The 22,261-nt window shown below is 39.3% G+C and overlaps 1 protein-coding gene across 40 annotated transcripts in view; it reads right to left on the bottom strand.

The window, feature by feature from the left end:
- Positions 1–22,261, bottom strand: part of NRXN3 (neurexin 3) — a 1,053,186-nt gene that overhangs the window by 123,078 nt on the left and 907,847 nt on the right. For all 40 annotated transcript variants that reach the window (XR_012586787.1, XR_012586788.1, XR_012586790.1 and 37 more), the window contains one exon: positions 20,456–20,627. Coding sequence is in view for 32 of the 40 variants with exons in the window: in XM_074585395.1 (XP_074441496.1) it covers positions 20,456–20,627 (172 nt within the window). In the remaining 8 variants the exon portion in view is untranslated. The remainder of the gene's footprint in view (positions 1–20,455; positions 20,628–22,261) is intronic.

Genomic DNA, 22,261 nt, shown 5'->3' with positions numbered 1-22,261 from the left:
TGATGGATAATAGAATTATCCAGTAAAGTGTGTTTTGGAGGAAAGCTCTTATCACTCGCACAGTACAGAGAGGAAGAGGATTCACACAAAGTCTTTGTCCAAATTCCCTGGCTACCAAAAAACTGTACAGATCAGATGAGCTGGGCCAGCCTCTAGTAGAAAAGAGCATCTCAGTTTGATGGTGTTAGGAGTGACAGTAAACGAGTGCCATAATTCTGCTTTTTCATTTTCTTCAGCTACAGTCACTTTCTGACTCATTCTAGTTTTTGCTTCATGCATTGTTTTTATAAAAACTCTTCAATCAGACAGGCATAAAAAGAGGGCATCTTTTACAAACTTAATTATAACATTGTAGAAAACTAGAGTAAGCCCCCAACTTACTGCAGTAATGCTACCATAAACAGACGTTCACTAGATCTGTAGCGCTCCGATACATGCTTTGAATAAACAGCAGTCCGAGAGTCAGCAACTGCTCTGTGCAATTTGCAGTACTGCTTTTAAAATTCCACATATAAATAACCTAATGCGGCTTCATATTTATTTGACTTTCTGAAACAGATGCTGGAATCTTTTTTCAATGTAAAGACACACCAAGGAAAAAAAAGAAATTACTAACAGCTGGCAAGACGCACCACCCAGTCAACAGCAGACACTTTCATACTGCAAGCAATATGACTGGTAAATCTCACGTGCTTGATAATCCTTACTGCTGTTGCTCAGAAATGCTGCCAGCCTGTTATGAGGTCCCTGCTGACCACAGCTATCCTCTCCAGCATTATCTCGTTACTGCTGACTTTCTGGAACAGGTGAGAGGCATTATAGCAACAGGCCAGCTATAATCCCACAAAGATTCACATGTAATAAAGCATGGACCTGATCTTGAGGGGTATTTGTAAAAATCACCACTGTATCTCTTTAAGTCCACCTGTAAGGAAAACAGCAATTTGGATTTCGGTTAATAACTCCAACTGTAATGATGAACATTTAGGAGCCTTGCTGCTTATTTGGGGAAATAGGGAAAACAAAGCTAAAACATTTAAGAGCAGCTTTACTGGCCTGATTCCTTATCACCTTCCTGAAAAGTCCTCTGCTTTTTTCCTTCCATGTAACAGATCCATTGTGGGAAACTGCTACTCCCCATCATAGAAAGATCTAATTAAGCACTAGCTGACACACACTGATGTATCAGTTTCTCTATCCCACCTCAGATGCCGACTATGTACAATTGGTTACTCGGATAAACCAGACAGAAAAGATAAAATATTGGAAACACACTCTGTCAGCCATTTATCAAATAGTATTAAACAATGTACCGTGGTGGCTTGGAGTCACTCACAGACATTAAGTTACCTTTAAGTACATTCCCAGCTCTCATAATTCATATCAGCACAACAAAACATACCAAGAGTCAGTTCTGTACTTCTACAAGTACAGATTCATAAACATAAAATTTTAATCATATTCAGTGCAGGAGCTAAGAAAAAAAAATTGATAAAGAGCAGCTGAAGTAATATAAACAACAAAAAAAACCCACCTAAAGCTAGAGAGAGAAATATTAACAAAACAATGATTTTTGATCTGTATATAAGTTGATCTGTATATAAGTTTATGACTAATGTAGGCTGGGGTCACACAGGTCAGTTGTTTTCCCAATTTCTTGACCTAAAGGATAGATCCCTTTCCCGCAAATTCTCCCATTTGTTTAAGTCTAAGGGAAGTTTACACTCCCGGGACAGGAAAGCAGACCTACTAGTTTAGGGAGAGCAGAAACAGAAGTAATTAAGTTTCTACACAATTACTCAACTACAAAAACAATTTCTTTTTTAAGATCAGTTAACAAGGCATTCTGCTTATCCATTAGACCTTTTGTTAAAATATTAATCCCAGCTCTCCTTCACCAAACCAGTGAAATCCTGTAAATGCAATCATAGAAACCCTGCATCTCCTTTGGGATATTTTTGGTCTGTTGCAGTGTGCCCGTTTTTCTCTGTGTAAGAAAGGAATACTGAAAGACACGCGGCAGGTGTTTCAGTGGGACTTAGAGACGTAAATTTGTCTGTGAACTCCTGAATTTCTCTGTCAGCCCAGACTTGAATACTTACGGAGAGTCTGCTACTACATCTATATTGCACATGATACAGAAAGTTATGGTGTCAGCAGAAAAGGAGGTAACTCCTCACTTTAATAGAGTATGTCCTGAGTAAGGACAACTGGTTAGATGAGTGCATTGAAATCTTAATGTTGATGGGCAAGAACATTTTCCATAGGGCCAAAGAAATTCTATAACACACTTTACTCGGAACTGGCTTCCTTCAGTATGTACATAAGCAATCTTTTACTGGAGGCAATGAGATCTTTTTCAGAATAAAGAGTGATCCCCAGTTCATAGGAAAACAAGAGTCAACCAGTGGCTGGCATGAAGTGCTTCTTCCTCGGTGTAGAGGGCAGACTTTAGAAAGCAAAAAATGTAGTGGATTGAAATTTCTCATAAGTAGGGTATCTGACAAGAACAGGCCAGGAAGACTAATGTAAAAAGGAAATGGGATAATGAAAGAAAACATGACAGGGAAAAATGGATTTCTTATATTAAAGTCCTAGACCTTCAAGAAAGCCAGAAATGACAACTATTCCCCACCACATCTTTAAAGACTTTTTTTTTTAAAAAATCAGGTTTAATTTAATTTTATTGTTATTATTAGACAGATATATTCAGCAAGATTAAAGTACATATAAAAATCATACCTTTAAAAGCTATGAAAAATGGAAAGACATTAGAAAAATCAAATAGGTTTAAATTGCAACATTATTGCCTGGTCTATTCTTTTTTCTTTTGTTTTTAGATTTTATTTCAGACATTAGTAAGAATGATTTTTAAAAACATGTGCATGAGAATGTGTTCACTGGTGTACCCAGTTACAACATTGAGTTAAAGAACAAGTTTTCCATTGTTAAGCGCTTGAGATAGTCATTAAATATCAGTAAAACCATACAATCATTAAATTAATATTGACTTTGAGTTGTGCTTTAAAAAAATGAACACAGTATTTGATATGAGAGTTCAAAAAGGAAATATCATGGTTTGCAACACGAAGTAACGTAAGTTCAACATGGAGTAAGCTCATCGGACCTCTGACAGCTGAGCCATGATGTGATTAAGAGGGATCCTTGTCCATCTTCATACATAGGAATTTTCAGTAACAATCCTTTTGTGACCTCAATGCAATGCCTTTCTAGAGCTGAACAATACATATGTTCAAACAATCTCTTCACACAACTGATCTAGGTGCCCCCTTTTTTCTCTTTGAGTCCAGCTCTGAATCAAGGCTGTACTTCATAAAAGAATACACAGGATAGAGAGAGACATTTAAATCTATTTTTGAAAATACACTTAATCCCATAGTTCTTTTGCATTCAGAATCAACGTGGGTCTCAAAGGTCTGCAGGATATAATTTGTTATAGTAAAGTTGTGTTGATTAGTTTTGCTACTTGTGATTTGCTGAGTATTTTTCTTCCCATAGGTTCTAGCTGTTTAAATGATACAAGCACTAATAGTAACTGCTCATTTAAAATAGCCTTCCTCCTTTTTCCTTCATCTGCATAAATTCCTGTATATCAATATGACATGATCTGCTTCACGACTTAGCCTCTTCTAAAGAACTGTACCTCAGAAACGCATTCCTTCACTATATTTTCTCCTTTCTCATGCAAAATTCTATAGCACAGTCAAATCCGGCTCTGTGAAGACTGGGATAAAACAAGTCTTTTATTCCATTTAGTACTCATATGTAGGATTAACAGAAATACTGCTGCAACTCCTAAGTATCACATAGACATCAGCTTTCCAAGAAAATTATAAGCAACCAGGCTCTTATGACCCTAAGGATTTTAATGGTAACATTTTGATATCTTCTGGATCCCCAAATCTTTTCTAACCTGAATATTCAAAATATTTCGAGTACCAGAGATGTTCCCGAGGACTAAATATTTTGGAGATTAATCTGGCAGAAGAGCTCTATTTTTCTGTTTGTCCCTCTTTCTCCCAAGAAAATCTGGCACCTCAATCACAAAAATCAGACCTGCTGGTTAAATATGATCTGTTGCCAGTCTTCTGTCTTCTTTCTGGAGCCCTCTATATCCCTGCTCCATGGACTATCTGATCAAGATAAATAGATCAGATTCACTTCTACCGTTAGCTCTTGATAATCTTCAATCTAGATCAAACTGAAATGGTAAAAATATCAACAGAATTTGCTTGTGCTAATCAGTATTAGGAGTTCCAACAGGAAATGCTTTTGATCCAGTACAACAATCCAGGGGGAGACAGTTTAAATTTGCTCACGGGCAAAGCAGAATTTTCTTCCAAAACCCTTCGATGTTGGATGATGCTAATGAAGTAAAAGAGGAATTGAAGCTCTGAAAAATGTTGCTTTTTGGCCTAGATACCAATTGATGATTTACTGCCTCTTTGGTGTGAAAGTGAAAAGCTGAAAGGTTCCAGCACACTGCAGTGGGCTTCCAGGTGGAATATTAACCCAACCTGATGTGTTGCCAAGTCTGTGAAGATGCTAAAAAGAATACTATAAGAAAACATTCATCTGTCCTAAATTAATGCCAAAGGCTGTTTTATGAAGAGACACTACAGCAGCAACATTTTCTTCATTGCTTATAAGTCTCTAAAAAAATTGAGACATTTTATCTAATGAGCAGTTATTAAATGAAAGGTGATATGGCTGATACTAATGATTTAAGAAAACATTTTGGTATCAGTGCTCAAGGTTTAAACTGATTCCAGCTCTCTTTCCTTTATTGCAGATGGAGTTTCAGTAGGAGAAGGGCTGGTAAGCAGTTAGTGTTTGATAGCTCAGTTCACCCAGTGGCCTTTAATGTCAGCTCCCTTTGAGTTTTATGGATGCTCACAATCTCGCTAAGATGTACATACACTTAAATAACATCAATATGGGAGGGGGACACGGTAGCCTGCTACAGCCTGCAAAGTTTACCTTTGAGGGCTAAATCCTCTACTGACGTAAACTGACCCAGTTCAATTCAGCCCCAAAATTCCTCTAGCGCTGATGCTGTGTGCCCTGGAAGAGGAGGCTCACATGCATCATGGAGAAGCTACTATTTTTCCTTAATAGCTGACAAAAGGCACAAAAGGTTCAGAAGTGTGTTTGTGATTGGCACACACCGAACCTCTTTAAGCACTTCTGTTTTCAGGCGGCTGCACTTAAAAACTTACAAGTATACTGATTTGTCCCATTTTCACATTTCCTTAAGTACATCTTTTGTTCTAAATACTGCGAAGTACAACCATCATTTGTTCATATTTTGTATTCAGCTAAGAAACTGAGACAAGCTTATTAGTAAAGTTCATATTTAGGACTAGAACCTTCTTCTCCCATAAATCAGGAAGGAATAACAATGCTACAATCAACTTTACCATCAGGCCTGCTAATGCATAGCTGTTTACTTTGTTGCATTGCTGAATGACCATATTGTGGTTTGTGTTACATAACAAGGAGAATGTTTGCATTAAAATCAAACCATGTGAGAAATCTCTACTCGCAGCAATTTTTATCAAACATTTGAAAAAAGTCCAAACCTGAAACCACAGATGCGGCTTATACAGAAATGAAACAGGATGGCCATGCAACTAAACAAAATACTTATAAGGCAGGTCATCTGGCGCCTTTCTAAATACCACAAACTGTCCCTCTACAAATTCTTCCAAAGCTTCAGTTTTTCCTTGTGTAACAAGGTGTGCTATGTAAGATTCTTTCAAATCTGGGATTTTATTTCATTTGAAGGGACTGAAGAATAGCCAAGTGTTTACATGGTTTTATCTTTGCTTATCTCTTGGATATTACGTTTTTCCCTCTGCCTTCGCTGTTCAATAAAGTCGCGTCTTTTGCTATTAAACTCTCATTTTATTTCTTGTCCTCATTTTCCCCTTAGTCCTGGATGCCCTTGACTTTATCTTCAATTCCCTCTGATCACATTGTTTGCTGGGAGCCACACCTTTCCTTCCATTCGTCTCACCACGGACCGGAGTTAAAAGCTGACCTTCACACCGCAACTCTCCTCAGCTCACTGCCCTCATGACAAAGACAACGAGGTCTTGGTAACATAAGTACTAAAAATAGGAGAGAGAATTATCAAGCAAGACTACAACAGCAAACGTTACTCAGGCAACTGGAGTTGTTTCTAAGTTTCTACTGCCTCAACCAAAAGCTTTACACCGCTGCCACTCGCTATTTTATCTTATCGTTTTTAGACTAAAAAACATAAGGTCCTAATTCAAAGCAAAGCGGCCTTCAGGCCAAAATCACTGGGAAATTCAGAGACAAACTAGGAGATTAGAGGTGAAACGTCTGTCCACAAGGTGCAGCTAATATGGGCCACTGTGACATTGATAAAACTAAGGAAGAATTTGACAAGTCATCAAAATTGCCCCTCTGCTCCAGGACAAGATCAGTAACATTTCAACCTTCCTTAGATTAATTGTTCAATCCTGTCTTGGATGACTGAGGAAATGCGTGCCTCTCCCCAATAATCTAACGCAGAAGAACAACTGGAGCAAAACAAAAAGAAAACTCAGATTAGCAAAGGTGGAAGAAGGTTAATCAAACTTTTTCAAAGGTTGAAAAGAAAAAAAAAGCAGTTAGTCGTAAAAAATGTGCTTCAGGTCTTATTTTATATGAGCAAATTATAACAAATCATTTCAGCCCTATAGAAGCTGAGGCCATGGGCATGAGATAAAAGCTTTAGTTCTCTTTTGATTTATGTTGGAAAACTGAACTAGTGTACAGTAGAGAGAAAGCAGCTACCAGTTCAACCTTTTTGACAGATATGAAACAATTTGTGTGTCTACATTACCAGATCTTTGAGATGTTTTCTAAGTTCTGTGTAAATTATTGTTTTTTCACTGCCCAGGTCCGAATGAAGCCCCATATCAGGCAGCCAAGACTGAAGTGACTATTAAAGAACAACCGAGACTACATATTGATCTTTCCATTTTACAAAAGAACAAATTTCATTTTGCAGGAAGAGATATGAAACAGAGATCGGAATAAAATCCACTGCTACTGACCCCACATCCCACTTCTTTGATTACTTTGGGAAAGGTCAGGATTTATATAGCCCAGGGGGAACAAGCAGCAATAACCAAATGCCAAAAGCACTTTATTTGTATTGACACTTTAAATTCTATTAAATCCCATTTATCTAGGCATTGCTTATCTGTTCTGTGGATTATGCAAAGTCAGGGCAGAGAAACACTGGATCTAGTTTCCCTGTGTTGGGTTAGGCATTGGAGCTACACAAGTGCAGCTATTTTGCTTCCAGGACCAACGTGAGATGGAAAGCAGAACTGCCTTTGCATGGTGCAGGATCTGAGGTAAGAGAACTTGTGGCCTTACAGCTGCTTCATAAAGAGTCAGTGGCTCACTATCACATCCCTGCAAACAAGACCACTCAGGTAGGCTGCTACTAGCTTAGGTCTGACACGGCTAGCATGGAGGTAGGGCTAGAAAAAGCACTGATTCCTGCAGAACCACTTGGGGCTCTCTGCACTGTGCTCCCCATTCAAGGATGGCTCCTCTTTACGTTCATCGGCCATTACACTGAAAGCAAGACTCCTTGTTGGAAGGTGCCGGCAGGAACTCCCGTGTCTGTGCAGGAATTCGCTCAGTTCCAGCAGGACTTGGGAGTCTCTGCCTTGGTGCTGGCAGTGATGGAGCTGTATTGGCTCCACCAGAAACTTTCAGATGTTTCTGGATCTCGTTTCCTGTGCATGTATTATCAGGGAGATAATATGGGGAGCTGAATATACAACAGAGGAAGTGTGTACAGTCCGTTCCCATGAATACAGTGCTGAGTATAGGGAGGCTGCTCAGTCAGTTACATTAATGAGAGTAATGCCAATAAAGCATTTAGTCAAATATCACCAATGAGGATTGGAAAGCAAACCAGTTACAAATAACAGAAAGGTGAAAACCCTATGGAAGGCGGAAAGTTATCTAGGGTGAGTGCTAGAAAATAACTAAAAGCAAGTGAGAAACTGATGAGAGAAGTTTAAGAAGCACTTCCTAGCACCATTACATGGTGCTACAGTCTCCTCAGGGAAATTCTTGAATTATTTAAAATTTTACTTGATAAAGTGGCAGGTGATCTCAGTTGATTACAGAATGGAATAAATGAGACCAAACAAGCCTTTCCCACCTCTAATTGCTACAAATCAGCGAACTTTGCCTGCCCTTGAAATTCAGTCTGTTTGCATCAGCTTAGAAAAAGGAAAAGAGAATTCCAGGACTCTATAGTGACCCAGTAAGCCTTCTCAAAGACAAGTGCCATTCACAAAGCCAAGCCATGAACTAGGGGCACAGGAAACATCCATACAGTGAAAAAGCCATTACTGAATCACACTGTGTCAGAAGTAAGGCAGACCCATGGGAAAAGGAACTTGTAGTTTCTGCAGATACATTTTTCCTACACTAACCTTTTAAATCAATTTATTTCTTGGAAGTGACCTGAGTTTTGGAAATTGCTATGGAAATGCTAAGTAGTAAAGGGGTAAAATACCACTCAGTCTGCACTGAGACTGTTACACAGAGTGAATCTCACTGACTATGAATTTGTGGGGCTTAATAAAAAAATACAAAATATTTTGCAAGTACAGCACTGGAGTTTTCAGCTTCCAGAGTGCTCCACGTACTCAGTACAAAGCAAAGATGCAAGTTCACTGACCCAGAAAGGTTTCCACACTCAGTGAAGTGTAGAATATTTTCTATTTCAGTCCCCAAGGATAATGTAAATTGGTGCTTTATCCCAGTTTACTGATTGGAAAACTGAGCCACACAGTGGTAAAAACATTGCCCAAGACCACAGGGAATAGCATCTATAAAGCCAAGGTTGGGATTCAGGACCTTCTGGCTCCCAGTTCCATGGCTGGCCCCTTTCATATCTGACCATCCTTTCACACAAGCAGCTCTGCTTTAGACCACGGCATTGGATTTCAATGACTTTGTGCTTTCCAGTGCCTTTTAGTGAGCAGGGAGAAGGCTGATGGGGATGCGTGAGCCCCTTCTGTCACTGTATGTCAGCTGTGTCAACCTGGGATTACAGCTGGCACTGTTCTTTCTGCAGGCAATAAGATTAGAAAAGCACAAAGTTGTTGTTCAAGCCCCTGATCCCTCAAGCCATATGTTTGTTTGCTCACTCTTACTGCGCGCGCATGTGTATGAGAGACAGGGACAGAGGGAGAGCCAGGGAGGGAGAGAAGAAAGAGAATATATTATAACAACTCGATTTGACCAGGAAAACTGAAACAGAACTAACCCATGAGAGAAACGTAACTATATAAAAAATGTCTGGGAGTTCACTGGACTGTGCTGCCTAGCAGGATTCTTACTTTCTAGCAATCTTATTTAGCCTGATTCTTCATCTTTCTCTGCACTACACTATACAGTTACATTATATATATATATATATATCACCAGATGACTGAACCAATAATAATTCATCTTATTCTAGGCAAAGGAGAAATTTATCAGAAATTTTTGATGATACTGCTTATGGTTGGTACCTGGGCATTCATTCAATCATGGAGCAATGGACACAAACAGGTGAGAACAGCTCATAACACCTGAGCATTCCGACAGTTAAGATAATCATTCATACATGAGCAGCTGCATATTTTAGCCTGGAATTGTTAGCAAGACCAAGCTATCAGGATATACCTACATCTCTTAGTATGTAATTACAATTCCTGGAAAGTGGCACGGTATTTTAGCAAGAAGCATGCTGGATGTCAAAGAGATAAAAGGAAAAAAAAACCATGGCTTGGATCCCTCTGTGAAGGCAATACACATTTTTGCACCATAGTATCTCAGGAACAGGGACTCAAAGGCCTGTAGCGAGTATAAGAATGTATTCAAATATCCTTTGGCCCAGGGTTCTTATATCAGATGCAAGAAGGTTGAGAACAACTAGGCAGAAAGATGCATTAGTGCCCTATGGATTCTGTATCTTGGCATAATTTAAGTCATCGTTCTGACATAGTGCAAGCCTAGGACTGGGGAATTGTAAAGCTCATCTCCTCCTGAGTTATACTACTTGCCATACTACCATTGTCAAAGGTTAACATGACTTTTTATAAGCATTCACTCAGTGCTGCAAGAATTTCTCTTACAAAGAATCATGGTCTGTAGGACTAAACTAAGAGGAAAGAACTGAGATTCAAGAAGCAAGATCATTAATGGAAAAAGAATCAGAGAAATGGAGAAAAATCAGAGATGCCACTCAACTGCCTAGGTTTTGTTTTCTCTCGTTTTGTTTAAATTGTCTTGTAAATTTTGTCTGAGCAATGTGCTCAGAATACAGCAGAGTAACTTCTATCACATTCCAGCTGGAGAGGGAGTGGCAGTATTTCCACATGATCATGTCTCCCTGGATAAATTAATGAGGGAAAAAAGAAAGCATTTGCTATCCAATGGAGTAGTACAAATGTAATGAGTGTAGACATGATACAAACATGTACAGCTTATGTGACCTCATATTTCAGGTCACAAACTAAGCATAACAGTAAGATAAATTTTTTTAGAAGGACATTTTTTGGGGCATATTTTTGTTATTGCCATGGTGGGTTACTGTAATTCTCTGAAGCATCAGACACTTGGCTGCTCTCCAGCTCAAGAAGCTAATTAGATAGACAAAAAGGCTCTGGGAAGACAGAACAGAAACTATTCCAAATCCAGGACCATTGGACAGAAGTGTCATTTTGACCATTAAAGCAAATTTTCTTCTGATGTATTTAGTATTCACCTGTAGATGTGACATACTGGACATCCAGTCTGATTCAGGAAGATGTAAGAATGATGCTACACTAATTCAACTAACAGCATGCAGCAATATAGTACATATCTCTGCTCTTTTGGACAGCACTGACAACAAGCTTTCCTCAAGTTGTTAGTACTTTTCGATTTCAGTACTTTCTGCTTTTTTATCCAGGCTTTAAATAAGAGAAAATATTTTGGCTAAATTAAAACTAGTATTGTCTCTGGGGCATGTATTTGCATATTAGAACAACCTTTTATATGACTGTTAAGTAGCAGTAATAGAGACTGCTACCTAAGAATGCTTCTTATTCCTTCTTCCCTCTTTCCCACAACTCAAGAACTATCCTAGGTGGGAATTAGATGGTCATTGATACTTACATGAAGACACTATTCTGCATGTACCCTTCCTTAGGAAAACTTCTACTGCCGTTAAGTAACATTGTACTGTTTGTTCTGCCTGGTTACCTTACTGTCTTCATAAAAAAACATGCATCTCCCTCTTTCTTAATGCCAAGCTGACAGAAATGCCGGTGCTTGATAGATTACCACTCAGATGGGCTTGAGGTATTTGGTGAAGGTAAAACCGCAACTTGTGTAGACTGTTTGAGTGCAGCATGTTATAAGAGCCTGGATCAGTTTTGAAAAAGGAGACCTTGACAGGAAGGATAAGTACTGGAAGTTGCAATATAGTCACTTTGTTCTTTTTCTCTCTGTCTTTCCTCTCCTCTGTCCTCAGAGACAGAATTCGGAAGACAGACAAGCCCTACAGCACTTCCATGCTCTTTGGGGATAGGGGCAAAGTGGAAATGAACCACAGCATCATACTTTCTGTAGGAAAGAAAAACACGAAGTACACAGAAGGTAAAGTATGAGTGCAGTGGCAACATTTATGTTACTTATTTATCATGTCAGATCCTATTCCATCATCCAGTATGAACACAAATGCATTAACATGCATTAACATGGATGTTTTAGCACAAATTCCAAAGTATGTTTGTCTGTTGGTGACTTGATGTGTGTGGGTTTATATCTCAGTGGATACAGGGGACCAAAACTGAGTGTTCATATCATGTAGCCATATTTATCTGTTTTCCAACCTTATAAATATATTATAGATGTTATGGCCCTGCAGTGACAAGCTACAATCAACTCTTGATTTCATCAACTTGTCATGCTTTAATCATCCCTCTTGGCAGATCTTTCAACATATGTCACAGTACTGCCTTCAAAATGTGCTTCTCCAATGCTGTTTTATTAACCCTGTCTTTTTATATGTTTTAGGCTCATTATGAAATGCGGTAAATCTGTCAAAGGCACTTTACGTGCTATCTCCAATTCATGCTGATAGGAAGCATCTGAAAGCTCATTTAAGTCCCACAAAATGAGTACAATACAAAAAAATCAAAACCCACAAACAAATGTATGACAAGAACCCTGGGGATCACATTCATCCCACAAGGCTAATAAAAATTCAGTGCTCTTGTTCCTAACTCATTACCCACTCATAAAGGCATTTGGATAGGAAAATATTAAGACCACAGTGGGATCCGGCAGTACCACAAATAAATCCCTTCATCAAGCAATGGGACTTGTTAATGACTCCAAGTAGTCAAGTACAAGATCCATGTGCCTCTTCATGAAGACGGCTTCAGCCAATCTTCTTCTTATCACCTGTTTCAGTAGCAGTGCGAAGGAGAAGAAAATAGCCTCAAGTCTGAAGGAGGGAAGGGAGAGCCAAAGGGGCACAAGAAAGCAGAAACCAGAGTTGGGGGGTTGGGCTTGAAAGAAGAGGGAATGAGGAGATGTCAAAAATCACTCTGGAAGAGACGGAGGGAATTTTGGGGAGGAGGTGCCAGGCTCTGAAAAGCACAGAGAAGTTGTTTTTTCCTCTAATAGGGCTCAGCTACCAAACGTTTGGAAGTCACAGAAGCAGTACAACATGAGCCGTGCAGGGGCCCTGTGCAGGGATAAGTACGAAGTTAGAAAGGAAGAACTTGTTGCAATACGTCAGATGCCCCAGTTATTTCTGCTTTTGAGTTTTCCTTGTTAATGTCCCAATCAGCATTAGACTCTGCATTACTGAACTTTTGAGAACTAGTAATCACAATAGTGCACAATATTTCCAATATCAGAGTGCGTGTCAGCTGAAGAAAGGATATGCAGTCTTCTCTTTAATCCTCCAGAGATGCTACTATTATATTATCCAAACTTATCTTCTGCTTTTTAGCTAATGCATTATAAATTAAATAAAACAAAGTTGGGAGAGGTAATATCCCATATTACGCCAATTGATAGCAGTTAAAAAATACAGACAAGTTTTCAGAAAGACAAGACCTTACAAAAATTAAGAGGGAGAAAATGAAAATGTCACTGATAAAAAACCAAGAACAACTTACATTTCCAGAAATGAGGCTGCTTTTTTCAACTGTATTGGACTGACTCATAAAGCCTATCTGTCTTCGGTAATCCTGCCTTGGTTATAGTCAAAGACAGGTGTTATACTACAGGTATAACACACTATTCCTCTGTAATTAAGCACTCTTATTTCCTAGAATATTAGTGTTATCTCTGTTTCATAAACAGGAGGGATAAGTTACCCTCGTTCAGATGGTCATGAGGTAGCAAAACACAGCACACACAAGTGCTGGCTCAGTCTCCTGCTTTACTCTTGGGAAATCTACTGTCTCCCCATATTCAGCATAAAGCCAGTGAGATGAACCCAAGCCAGCATGCGTAAAGATTCTGGATGCAACCTCGTGAGACCTCCTGTTTCAAGGACAAGATGGGGACTAATATATAAAAATCATCAGTCGTGGCTGGGAGCTGTTTTCTACAGCTCCTCTCTATGCTTTACATCAAACAAATCCCTGCTAAATTTTGTCTTTAACAACTACAACAATCACTGCATTATCTGAGGAAATTCCTCATCATAGCAAGCTCTTGTGTGTTTTGTGTAATTCCTTTACAAATAACCTTGAGCCTTGTGTATGTCCTCTTAATATCTCAGGAGAGGATCTCACTTTCTCCTCCTCTCTTCCTCTCCTGCCTGCCTCCCCCCAACCCTCCCAATTATCTGTTGCTGTCTTCTGGGTGGTTATGTTTAATCTCAGGATTAGGCAGAAGCCTGCAGTTTGCCTTGAACAGCTTATCAGCTTCCAAGAGACATTTACAGGGAGAGAAAGACTCCAGTTTTGATAGCAGTAATTGTATTTAGCTTGTAAGATACAAGGCTATTTATCTCACGGCTGGGAAACCACAGAGGGAGAGAAAGAAAATGTTGCTGATAAAAACTAAATAATAAAACCAAAAAGAATGAAGAAAAGAAAAGAAACGTCACCCTCCTCAAAATCCCTACAGTAGAGGGATGAGGTGGGAAATGGACTTCATTGAACAAAAAGATCATGCCACTCGTGAAAGGAGATTGAAAATATCAAGGGAAAGGTGATAAATGGCTTGAGAAGTACAAGAAATTACCTGTTTCAAAGCAGACTATGAAATCTAGTTCAGTAGTCACAATTGTGTAAAACTCAGAGAATTTGATTTGTAGAGATGGGTATAACTATTTTTAGAGATATTGAACACCGACACTCCATTTAAAGACAGCTGGAGCTGTGGACACCCACATATCTGAAAAGCAAGTCTGTTTTTTGATTTTCACAAACTCTTACAACAGGACCCATCATGTGTCATGAGGTGTCATACAACACTTAATATTTAAAACAACTTCAGTTTCCTTACTTATTAAATGCCCTTTCCATTCTATATCTGCAGTTCAGTCCCCTCTTCTTAAAACAGCTCCATGCTCCTTTCTCCAACCCCCAAAGCCCTGTAAAATCCCTGGTGCTGAGTTTACTCAAGTTCAGTTTGGCCTACTGTACTACTTCAATTTAAAACACCTGCAATAGTTTTGGGCAGGTATTAAAGAAAAAAAAATTAGGACCTAAATATTTTGAATCTTACTAGGCTGCAACCAGTATTCTATTTTAGTACAATCAAAAGAGGATGCAAGCAGGGCAGAGTTAGCATCATCCCACTGAGAAATACTCAGCGCCTTGATAAAGTATCCAGTGGTCTCCAGCAGCAATACAACCCCCCCCCACATTTCAATTTGTATCCTTTTAGTCACAGAGATGACTTATTAAAAGAAGGATAAGATGGAACCATGCATATTATTCAATTGTATTAAAAGGGGAAGATCAACATAAATATTACACATGGAAATATGGTGTTTCCACTACCATAATTCCTTCTCTACAGTTAAAACAGATGAGATGAGACATACAGTATTAAATTGATAATATATAGGTGTTGTATATCATTTCAGCTGTCTCACATCACCTAACCAAGCAATTTCAGATCTTCCACCAAGTAAATGAAAAATATATTGTAGCAAGAGAGACTTCATGCCTCTCACATTTTAGATAGGTAGGACAATCTAGACCCCCATCACTTTAATCTGTGCCTCTGGAACACATTTTGTTTCAGGCAACAGCAGGTGAGAAAGAATGACTTCGTCTCACATAGACTACTAAAGACGTAGTTCAGTGAAAATTTTACACTGGCATTAACCAGCCTTGCTGGTAAAGAAAGTCAATCCATCTTTCCCTGTGTCCTGAATAATCACATCCACTCCCATGTGGTCTCTTTTCCTGGGACAGTTACACGGTGAATGGCATTGGTAAAGCGATCCAGTTGAACAGAGGATGAGAGAGAGTAGAAAACAGAAATTTGACTATATAAGCAACATGAGTATGGGAAGGAGTAACGAAAGAATGAGCTCCTCTGTCTAGCTCCAGCTGTAGACTACGGTAAGATCCATCTACATCAGCATTTTGGTTTGAATCAGGAGCATGCCTCTGAGGCGTACCTCCAACTCTCTCCACTTGCTACACTTTGGTTCACGTACTGAAATGCTCTCAGAGAATACAAACTGGATTCCTTTCAAATGAAATTAAACCAGAAGATATGCCCCAACTGTTCAGGGGCATTCAGTCCTAGGGGCTGGAACTATTCTAAGGGAAAACTCCAGTACAGACATCAGGGTCTCAGAACCAGAACTTATTATATAGATACACACTTATTGGGCCACAGTACTTTCCAGAGCAGTCACAAAGTCCCTGGAGTTCTGCTGGCAAGAGCTAACTGTCCAGCTTCCTAAAATCCAACTTTGTCACAAACATGTACTTCAGAGAGAGAACTAAGCAGGGGCACAGAGGATGAAATCTTTTTTCTTTTATTCAGTGCCAATAGAACTGCAAATTAATGTCATTTGAAAGGGCAGAGACTCCTAAAAGAAGGCTGAGAGATCACTCAAGAGAATGATAAAGGGGAAAAATATAAAATCCGCATTGGGTGGATAACTAATCAAACCTGATAAGGATCCAGTTGTTTAATAATGTCCTATTTCTTATTTTTAAAATGCAGGAATAAAATCCAGGCTACAGTTCTCTTGCTAAATCATGTATTTCTTTAAATGGCAATCTCTTCCTGCCTCTCTCCTCCTTTCCTTTAATCATCTCCTTTAAAATCTTACTCCAATTAGATTTTATTTTGGTGCACAGATTCTCTTGCTTTACAGATTCTCTTCACCTAGTTTTGTTTCTTTTTCTACTGCAGAAAATGTAGTCAGCGCACGGATGAATGAACAGCAATATCATGCTTGTTTCGATGTACATTACAAATTTAGCAACACAGAACTATTTCTTCGCAAGCAAAGATAGCGGAGAGAGAAAAAAGAGTCTCCTAAGAAATTATGAAAACTTAGGGACTGAGGTATCCCAGTTCTGTGTCAAGACAGAACATTTGTTTTTAAGCCTTCTGAGAATTGCTGACTCCTTCCCAACCTCAGGATTCCTAATTCAAGTCCTTCTGTCAAGTCCCTCAAATTTGATGAGTTTACTGTAATCTGAAACAAAAACATGTCAGAGGATTCATCTGCCCGAACAAGCTTTCCTGTCTTACCTACACCTGGTCCAAAATGACTCCTACTTCATCACTAAAAAGATTAATTTAGACATAGAGAAGGCTTTCAGCAAGAACATAAAAGCAAGAAAATAACAATGACCGAGTACAATCTGTTATCTGGGATGTACACCAAAGGGTGAAAGCATGTGAGACAACAGAAGGAAGGCAGTCATGGAAAACTGCACTTTAGGGCATAGAAATTCATACGTATTTGCTGGCAAAAAGTGTATATCTTGACTGGGAAATATGTTGTGATGATCACCTTCATGAATTAAGCATCAAGGAACTGGGTATCAGTACAGCCTATTGAAAAAGCCCATCTCCTTATTGCGTACTTGAGGGAGAGCAGAAAGGGCAAAACTAATGCAAATAAATCATAAATGGCTCAATGATTTGGCTGAACCAAATCGCAACAGCTGAATTGCAGATAGCAGTCCCCGTGCTAATGCTGTTATTTGCCAGGAGCTTTGTCTCAGATACCTGCACTGGGCCACTGTTCAGAGTCTTACTGCCCAGTAAGAGAAACTCCAGCAGTCCTGGAATGGTACACGTGGTGAGACATCATCCCTAGTGGTTGGGATTATTTCAGACCCAAAGTTTAGCCGATCTTAGCTCCAGTTTAATTCCCTCCTTTACAATTTCTCTCTGATCCTTTTCCTCACAAGAAAACGTAAAGCTCATGTTGAGGGTGACTGAGATGTAATTGGATGCTATAAAAAACAAAGTGTCAATGCCTGAATTGTAAGTTTGTTGCTTTTCCGTTTTCCTTCCACTTCCTTGTCTGTTATATGAAGTTGCAAAAATACAGCTTTGGAGTCTTTCAGTCCCATTGGGCTAGTTTCATTTAATTTCAATTTAACCAAAGACTGTGTTTTAAAGAAAACAGATATTCTCTCTCTGTTCATTTAATGAATATCCCACTTTTATTTGTACCTTCCATTGAGCAAGTAATTATGAGTCTAATGCATAATCCTTCTACAGGTTATAAAACTCAGAGAGGAACACGGAAATGCCATTCAGAATGCAGCCCTGCTGCCTGAAGATTGCATCATGTGTGATCACGAAGTTTGCTTGTTTGCAAAATTTGCAAACATTAATCTGTAACACTGTGCAGGAAATAAAGTACACGTGAAATTGTTCATATTCAGCACAGCATGCCCAAACATGCATGTACTGCAAATATGATGTTTTTTAAAAACTACAAATAATTGTGTTTCCAGAATTGAAGTGATCCTACACATAACATTGCAGATTCCTTAGCTATTATTACACGAGTTTGAGACCAATTGCCGTTTCAGCAGCCTGCAGCTGAAAGACACTGGATTAGCCTGGGTCAACCCAACCACAAAGCTTTTTACAGAGTTGAAACTCTGCTGAACACCAGTTTGGTCTTGCACTCAGCAGGAGCAACACTAGTGCAAGTTTAGTCTGTGAAAGACAACAAATTATTCATTTCGAAAGCTCCTGCTTGGTCTTCTTTTAAGCCATTAATTCCCCAGCAAATGGAAATAATAAGAACTGGTTTAGTGTAGTTATTGGCTTTTCTCATTGAAGCTTTTCCTGAATCTGAGGAATTCATAATGCCTCTTTATTATATGGGTATTCTGGTATTTAACATGAATTGAGATCAAGCCACAGTCCTTTCCTTTGGGAAGGCTGTAACACTGCCCTCCTCCCTTGGTTATTTGCCCTAGCCATGTAGGATTTTTTTTTTATTTTTTATTTTTTTAAATTCAGCTAAAAAATTGGTTTGAAAGAAAATGGAAAAAATTAGGGAGACACGTGCGCACAGACACAAAGTATGATCCCATAAGCCTTATTTTCACAGGGACAGGCTGAAAAATTCATCATCTACAAATAGCCAGAAACTGAAATACATGCATGGAAAGGAAAAGGTGTCTGGAATCTAAAGGTGTCCCTTTTCCCTCGGGGAACAACTGCATATACTCAATGCTAACCTAGAACATAAGATTAATGCTGATTCCATAAACCCATACATCTTCTAATGAAAACACAGGGATATCTTTAGCCAAGACAGACGCAGAGGGTACTGAAGTATTCTCTGAGTGTGATTTATTTTCCCTTTGAAAAAAAAATATCTCTAAAGCAATGAGCTGAATATTTTCTTTCTTTACACCAGGGACTTACTACATCAAGTAACAGAAGAAGAAAATTTATTCATGGGGTTTTTACTGACAATAATTGGCTGCCAACTGGATCAGAGGTATTTTACCACAAAATAATTGATGAAAGAGCAGAAGAAAGATGTTCACTTTGGGCCTCTCTTAGACATGCTTCCCTCTGTAACCAATGGATAACAGAGCTAGAATCTTACTCAGCATGTCTGTCATGGCATTCTTGGAAAGCAATTATTTCCCAGAAATAAGGATAATTATTAAAAGGTACGCTTTTGCATATACATCACAAAGACATTGACAAAGCATCACACTGAATATGTGGTAGAGATCACCACAGGACAGATCTCCTATTTTAAATATTTCCTTGTGTAATTTCTGAGCGAGTGGAAGAGATTAAAGTATCCCCTTGGAGCAATTTATTAGTGTAACATTATATAAACAATTAGGATATTTCTTATAATTTGAGGTTAAGTGGCTTGTGGGCCACTCCTACACAACTAGCAAATTGTCTCACGTTTATCACAGAATTCTTCCTCTATCCTGGGTCAGTTATGTACAACCTTGAAAGGAAGGAACTGGGAGTTGCTTAGATTTAATATTGGAAACCAGCAAGAAGATCATGCTTTACCTTGGACCATAACATGTGAAAAGGAAGAATGTGGTTAACCTTTGAATTCTTTCCTTGTGCTCCTCCTGTCTTTTGTAACCATTCACATCGCCAAGCCTTAACTATCTGATGCACTGTCAGCATCACATACAGCAATCTGTTTTTCTCTTGGAGTGTTTCACCTTTTAGCATGGTGACATATAGTACCACAACGTTGTGATTTGCCAGTGGTGGGACAAAATACGGGACAGTGATTCAAGAGCCAGTCGTTCACTATTCCTGGTGGATTTAGGGTGACAATTTCCAAAGAGATACTGAATTGTTCCACTGTTTTTTGACCTAAAGTCAACTAAGAGTCAACAGCTTTAACTAGATTGTGTATCAACCTTTATATCTGCAAAACCAAAAGTAAAATTCAGGTGATGAAAGATTATGAGGCAAGCATAAAGTCTGTTCAAATACTTGCAACTTCATCTTCTATGTTACTTATACTTCAACTTTATTTCTATGATAGACAGTGTCTTGGGTGTGGCTAGACTCACCTCTCCTTTTTGTAAGATATGTTCAAAACTTTTCTCCCTTAAACAGTTAGCAAACATCACAAGTAGCAAAACCAAGTTTGTTGCTGAATTAGTTTGCGACTCTCTGCAGAACCAGGATTCACTTAGAGACCTCTGAAATAGCAGCATCTATGTGCATCATACCACACAGTTGGCATGTTTTCTCTTCCTATGCAAAGGACCATACTTTGTTTTCCAACAGACAATATGTGCCACCAGGCTCATCAATTTATTGTTGAGATGAAGCAACAAAGATTTATATAGTACCCAGTCGTTAAACTTTTTTTTTTTACATAGGGATAGGCAAAAGAGAAAAACATAGAGAAAAACAAAGAGAAAAAAGTATGTACCTGTTGGGTAGTGTTCATTCACTGGCCAGCTGTCAACCTGAAGTGTGGCATTGCCACCATTCCTGGTAAAGCGTACCACATGGTATTTGCCATCATTTACAGGTGTGCTTTCCTCTTTAATAGAGATGTCCACTGTGCCAATATTGAAAACTACACCAATCTTGCCTTGCTCCTGAAATGAAAGAAAAAAAGAAACAAACGCTTGTAAATTGGTGCTTATTAGGGGACTGTATTTGGCCTATAAATCTCTAATGGGTACCTATGCCGGTAGATGGCACTGAAGAATACAAAGCATCATCATTTTGAGCATTGTCAGGACACATTTCATTGGCTCTGCTTCAGTGCAAACACTGTCTTTCACACTCGTCTTTCCAGCATTCACCTGAACATAGTGACTCGTTTGCTCCCTTAAAACATCACAGGGGACAGGTGAGAAATCAGGCAATAAAAACAAGGAAATGTGGATAAATAGTTATTTGAGCAACATCTCTACTGATTAGTAGCTGCTTGTTCAATTGTCATTTCATCAAAAGAACTGCAGACAGCAGATCAAGAGAGGTGATTCTGCCCCTCCACTCTGCTCTCGTGAGACCTCACCTGGAGTACTGTGTCCAGCTCTGGAACCCTCAGCACAAGAAGGACATGGACCTCTTGGAGCAGGTCCAGAGGAGGGCCACAAAGATGATTAAAGGGCTGGAGCACCTCTCCTATGAAGACAGGCTGAGAGAGCTGGGGTTGTTCAGCCTGGAAAAGAGAAGGCTCTGGGGAGACCTAATAGCGGCCTTCCAGCACCTGAAGGGGGCCTACAAGAAAGCTGGGGAGGGGCTGTTTGCAAGGGCATGTAGCGATAGGACGGACGAGGGGCAGCGGTTTTAAACTAGAGCAGGGTAGGTTTAGATTAGACATTAGGGAGAAAGTTTTTACAATGAGGGTGGTGAGACACTGCAACAGGTTGCCCAGAGAAGTGGTGGAGGCCCCATCCCTGGAGACATTCAAGGCCAGGCTTGATGAGGCTCTGAGCAACCTGATCTAGTTAAAGATGTCCCTGCTTAACTGCAGGAGGGTTGGACTAGATGACCTTTAAAGGTCCCTTCCAACCCAACACATTCTATGATTCTGTTCTATGATCTGAAATGCAGCCACAGGCAGTCTGTATCCCAACTGCTTCATAAACAGAATAACAGAAAAAAAACAAACATCCCCCACCCCAAACAAGTGACTGTGGAATCCAGAAGGGAGAAGGCAGTTACAAGGTGGACAAAATTAGAAGGGAGCAAAGATGTAATTTGCCAACATTGAATTTGATCACCCGAGGGAAGCTGATTGCTCTTAAACAAAATGGAGAACCCTCCAGACTTTCAAAAGGCACAGTCTTTCGTTTTTCTATGTCACACCCTAAGCAGTGCCTTACCAATAATCAGTCCTCCACACTTTTTTCCCCAAACTTTCCACCAGTCACTGACTGAAAGGGAAGAGCAGGCAAAGCCAATTGTACCAGCCGTAACACTTCCTCCTGCAGCTCCCCTCATGTAGTTCCAAGTAATGACCAGATTCAGTGACTTTAGGTTGCAAAATATACACCCAGAGTATATTTAGGTTAGATATCCACATTTATTACTACTGATTTAAAAAATACCAGAAATTTCCATCACTGTACAACATACGTTTAACTAGAATGCATCTTCAAGCCCTCAATAAGAAGACGCACAGAATGCTCATGTCACCATTTATGAAGGCATATTAGGTGCACTGCACAGATTCAAATCTGGTGCAGACAGGCAGAACTGAACTGTGTCGTATGGGACA

Source organism: Larus michahellis, chromosome 4, assembly GCF_964199755.1.
Source record: "Larus michahellis chromosome 4, bLarMic1.1, whole genome shotgun sequence".
In the NCBI taxonomy this organism is placed as follows: domain Eukaryota; kingdom Metazoa; phylum Chordata; class Aves; order Charadriiformes; family Laridae; genus Larus; species Larus michahellis.
The sequence above is the reverse complement of the archived record's forward strand: the minus strand, read 5'-3'. Positions and strand labels throughout refer to the sequence as shown.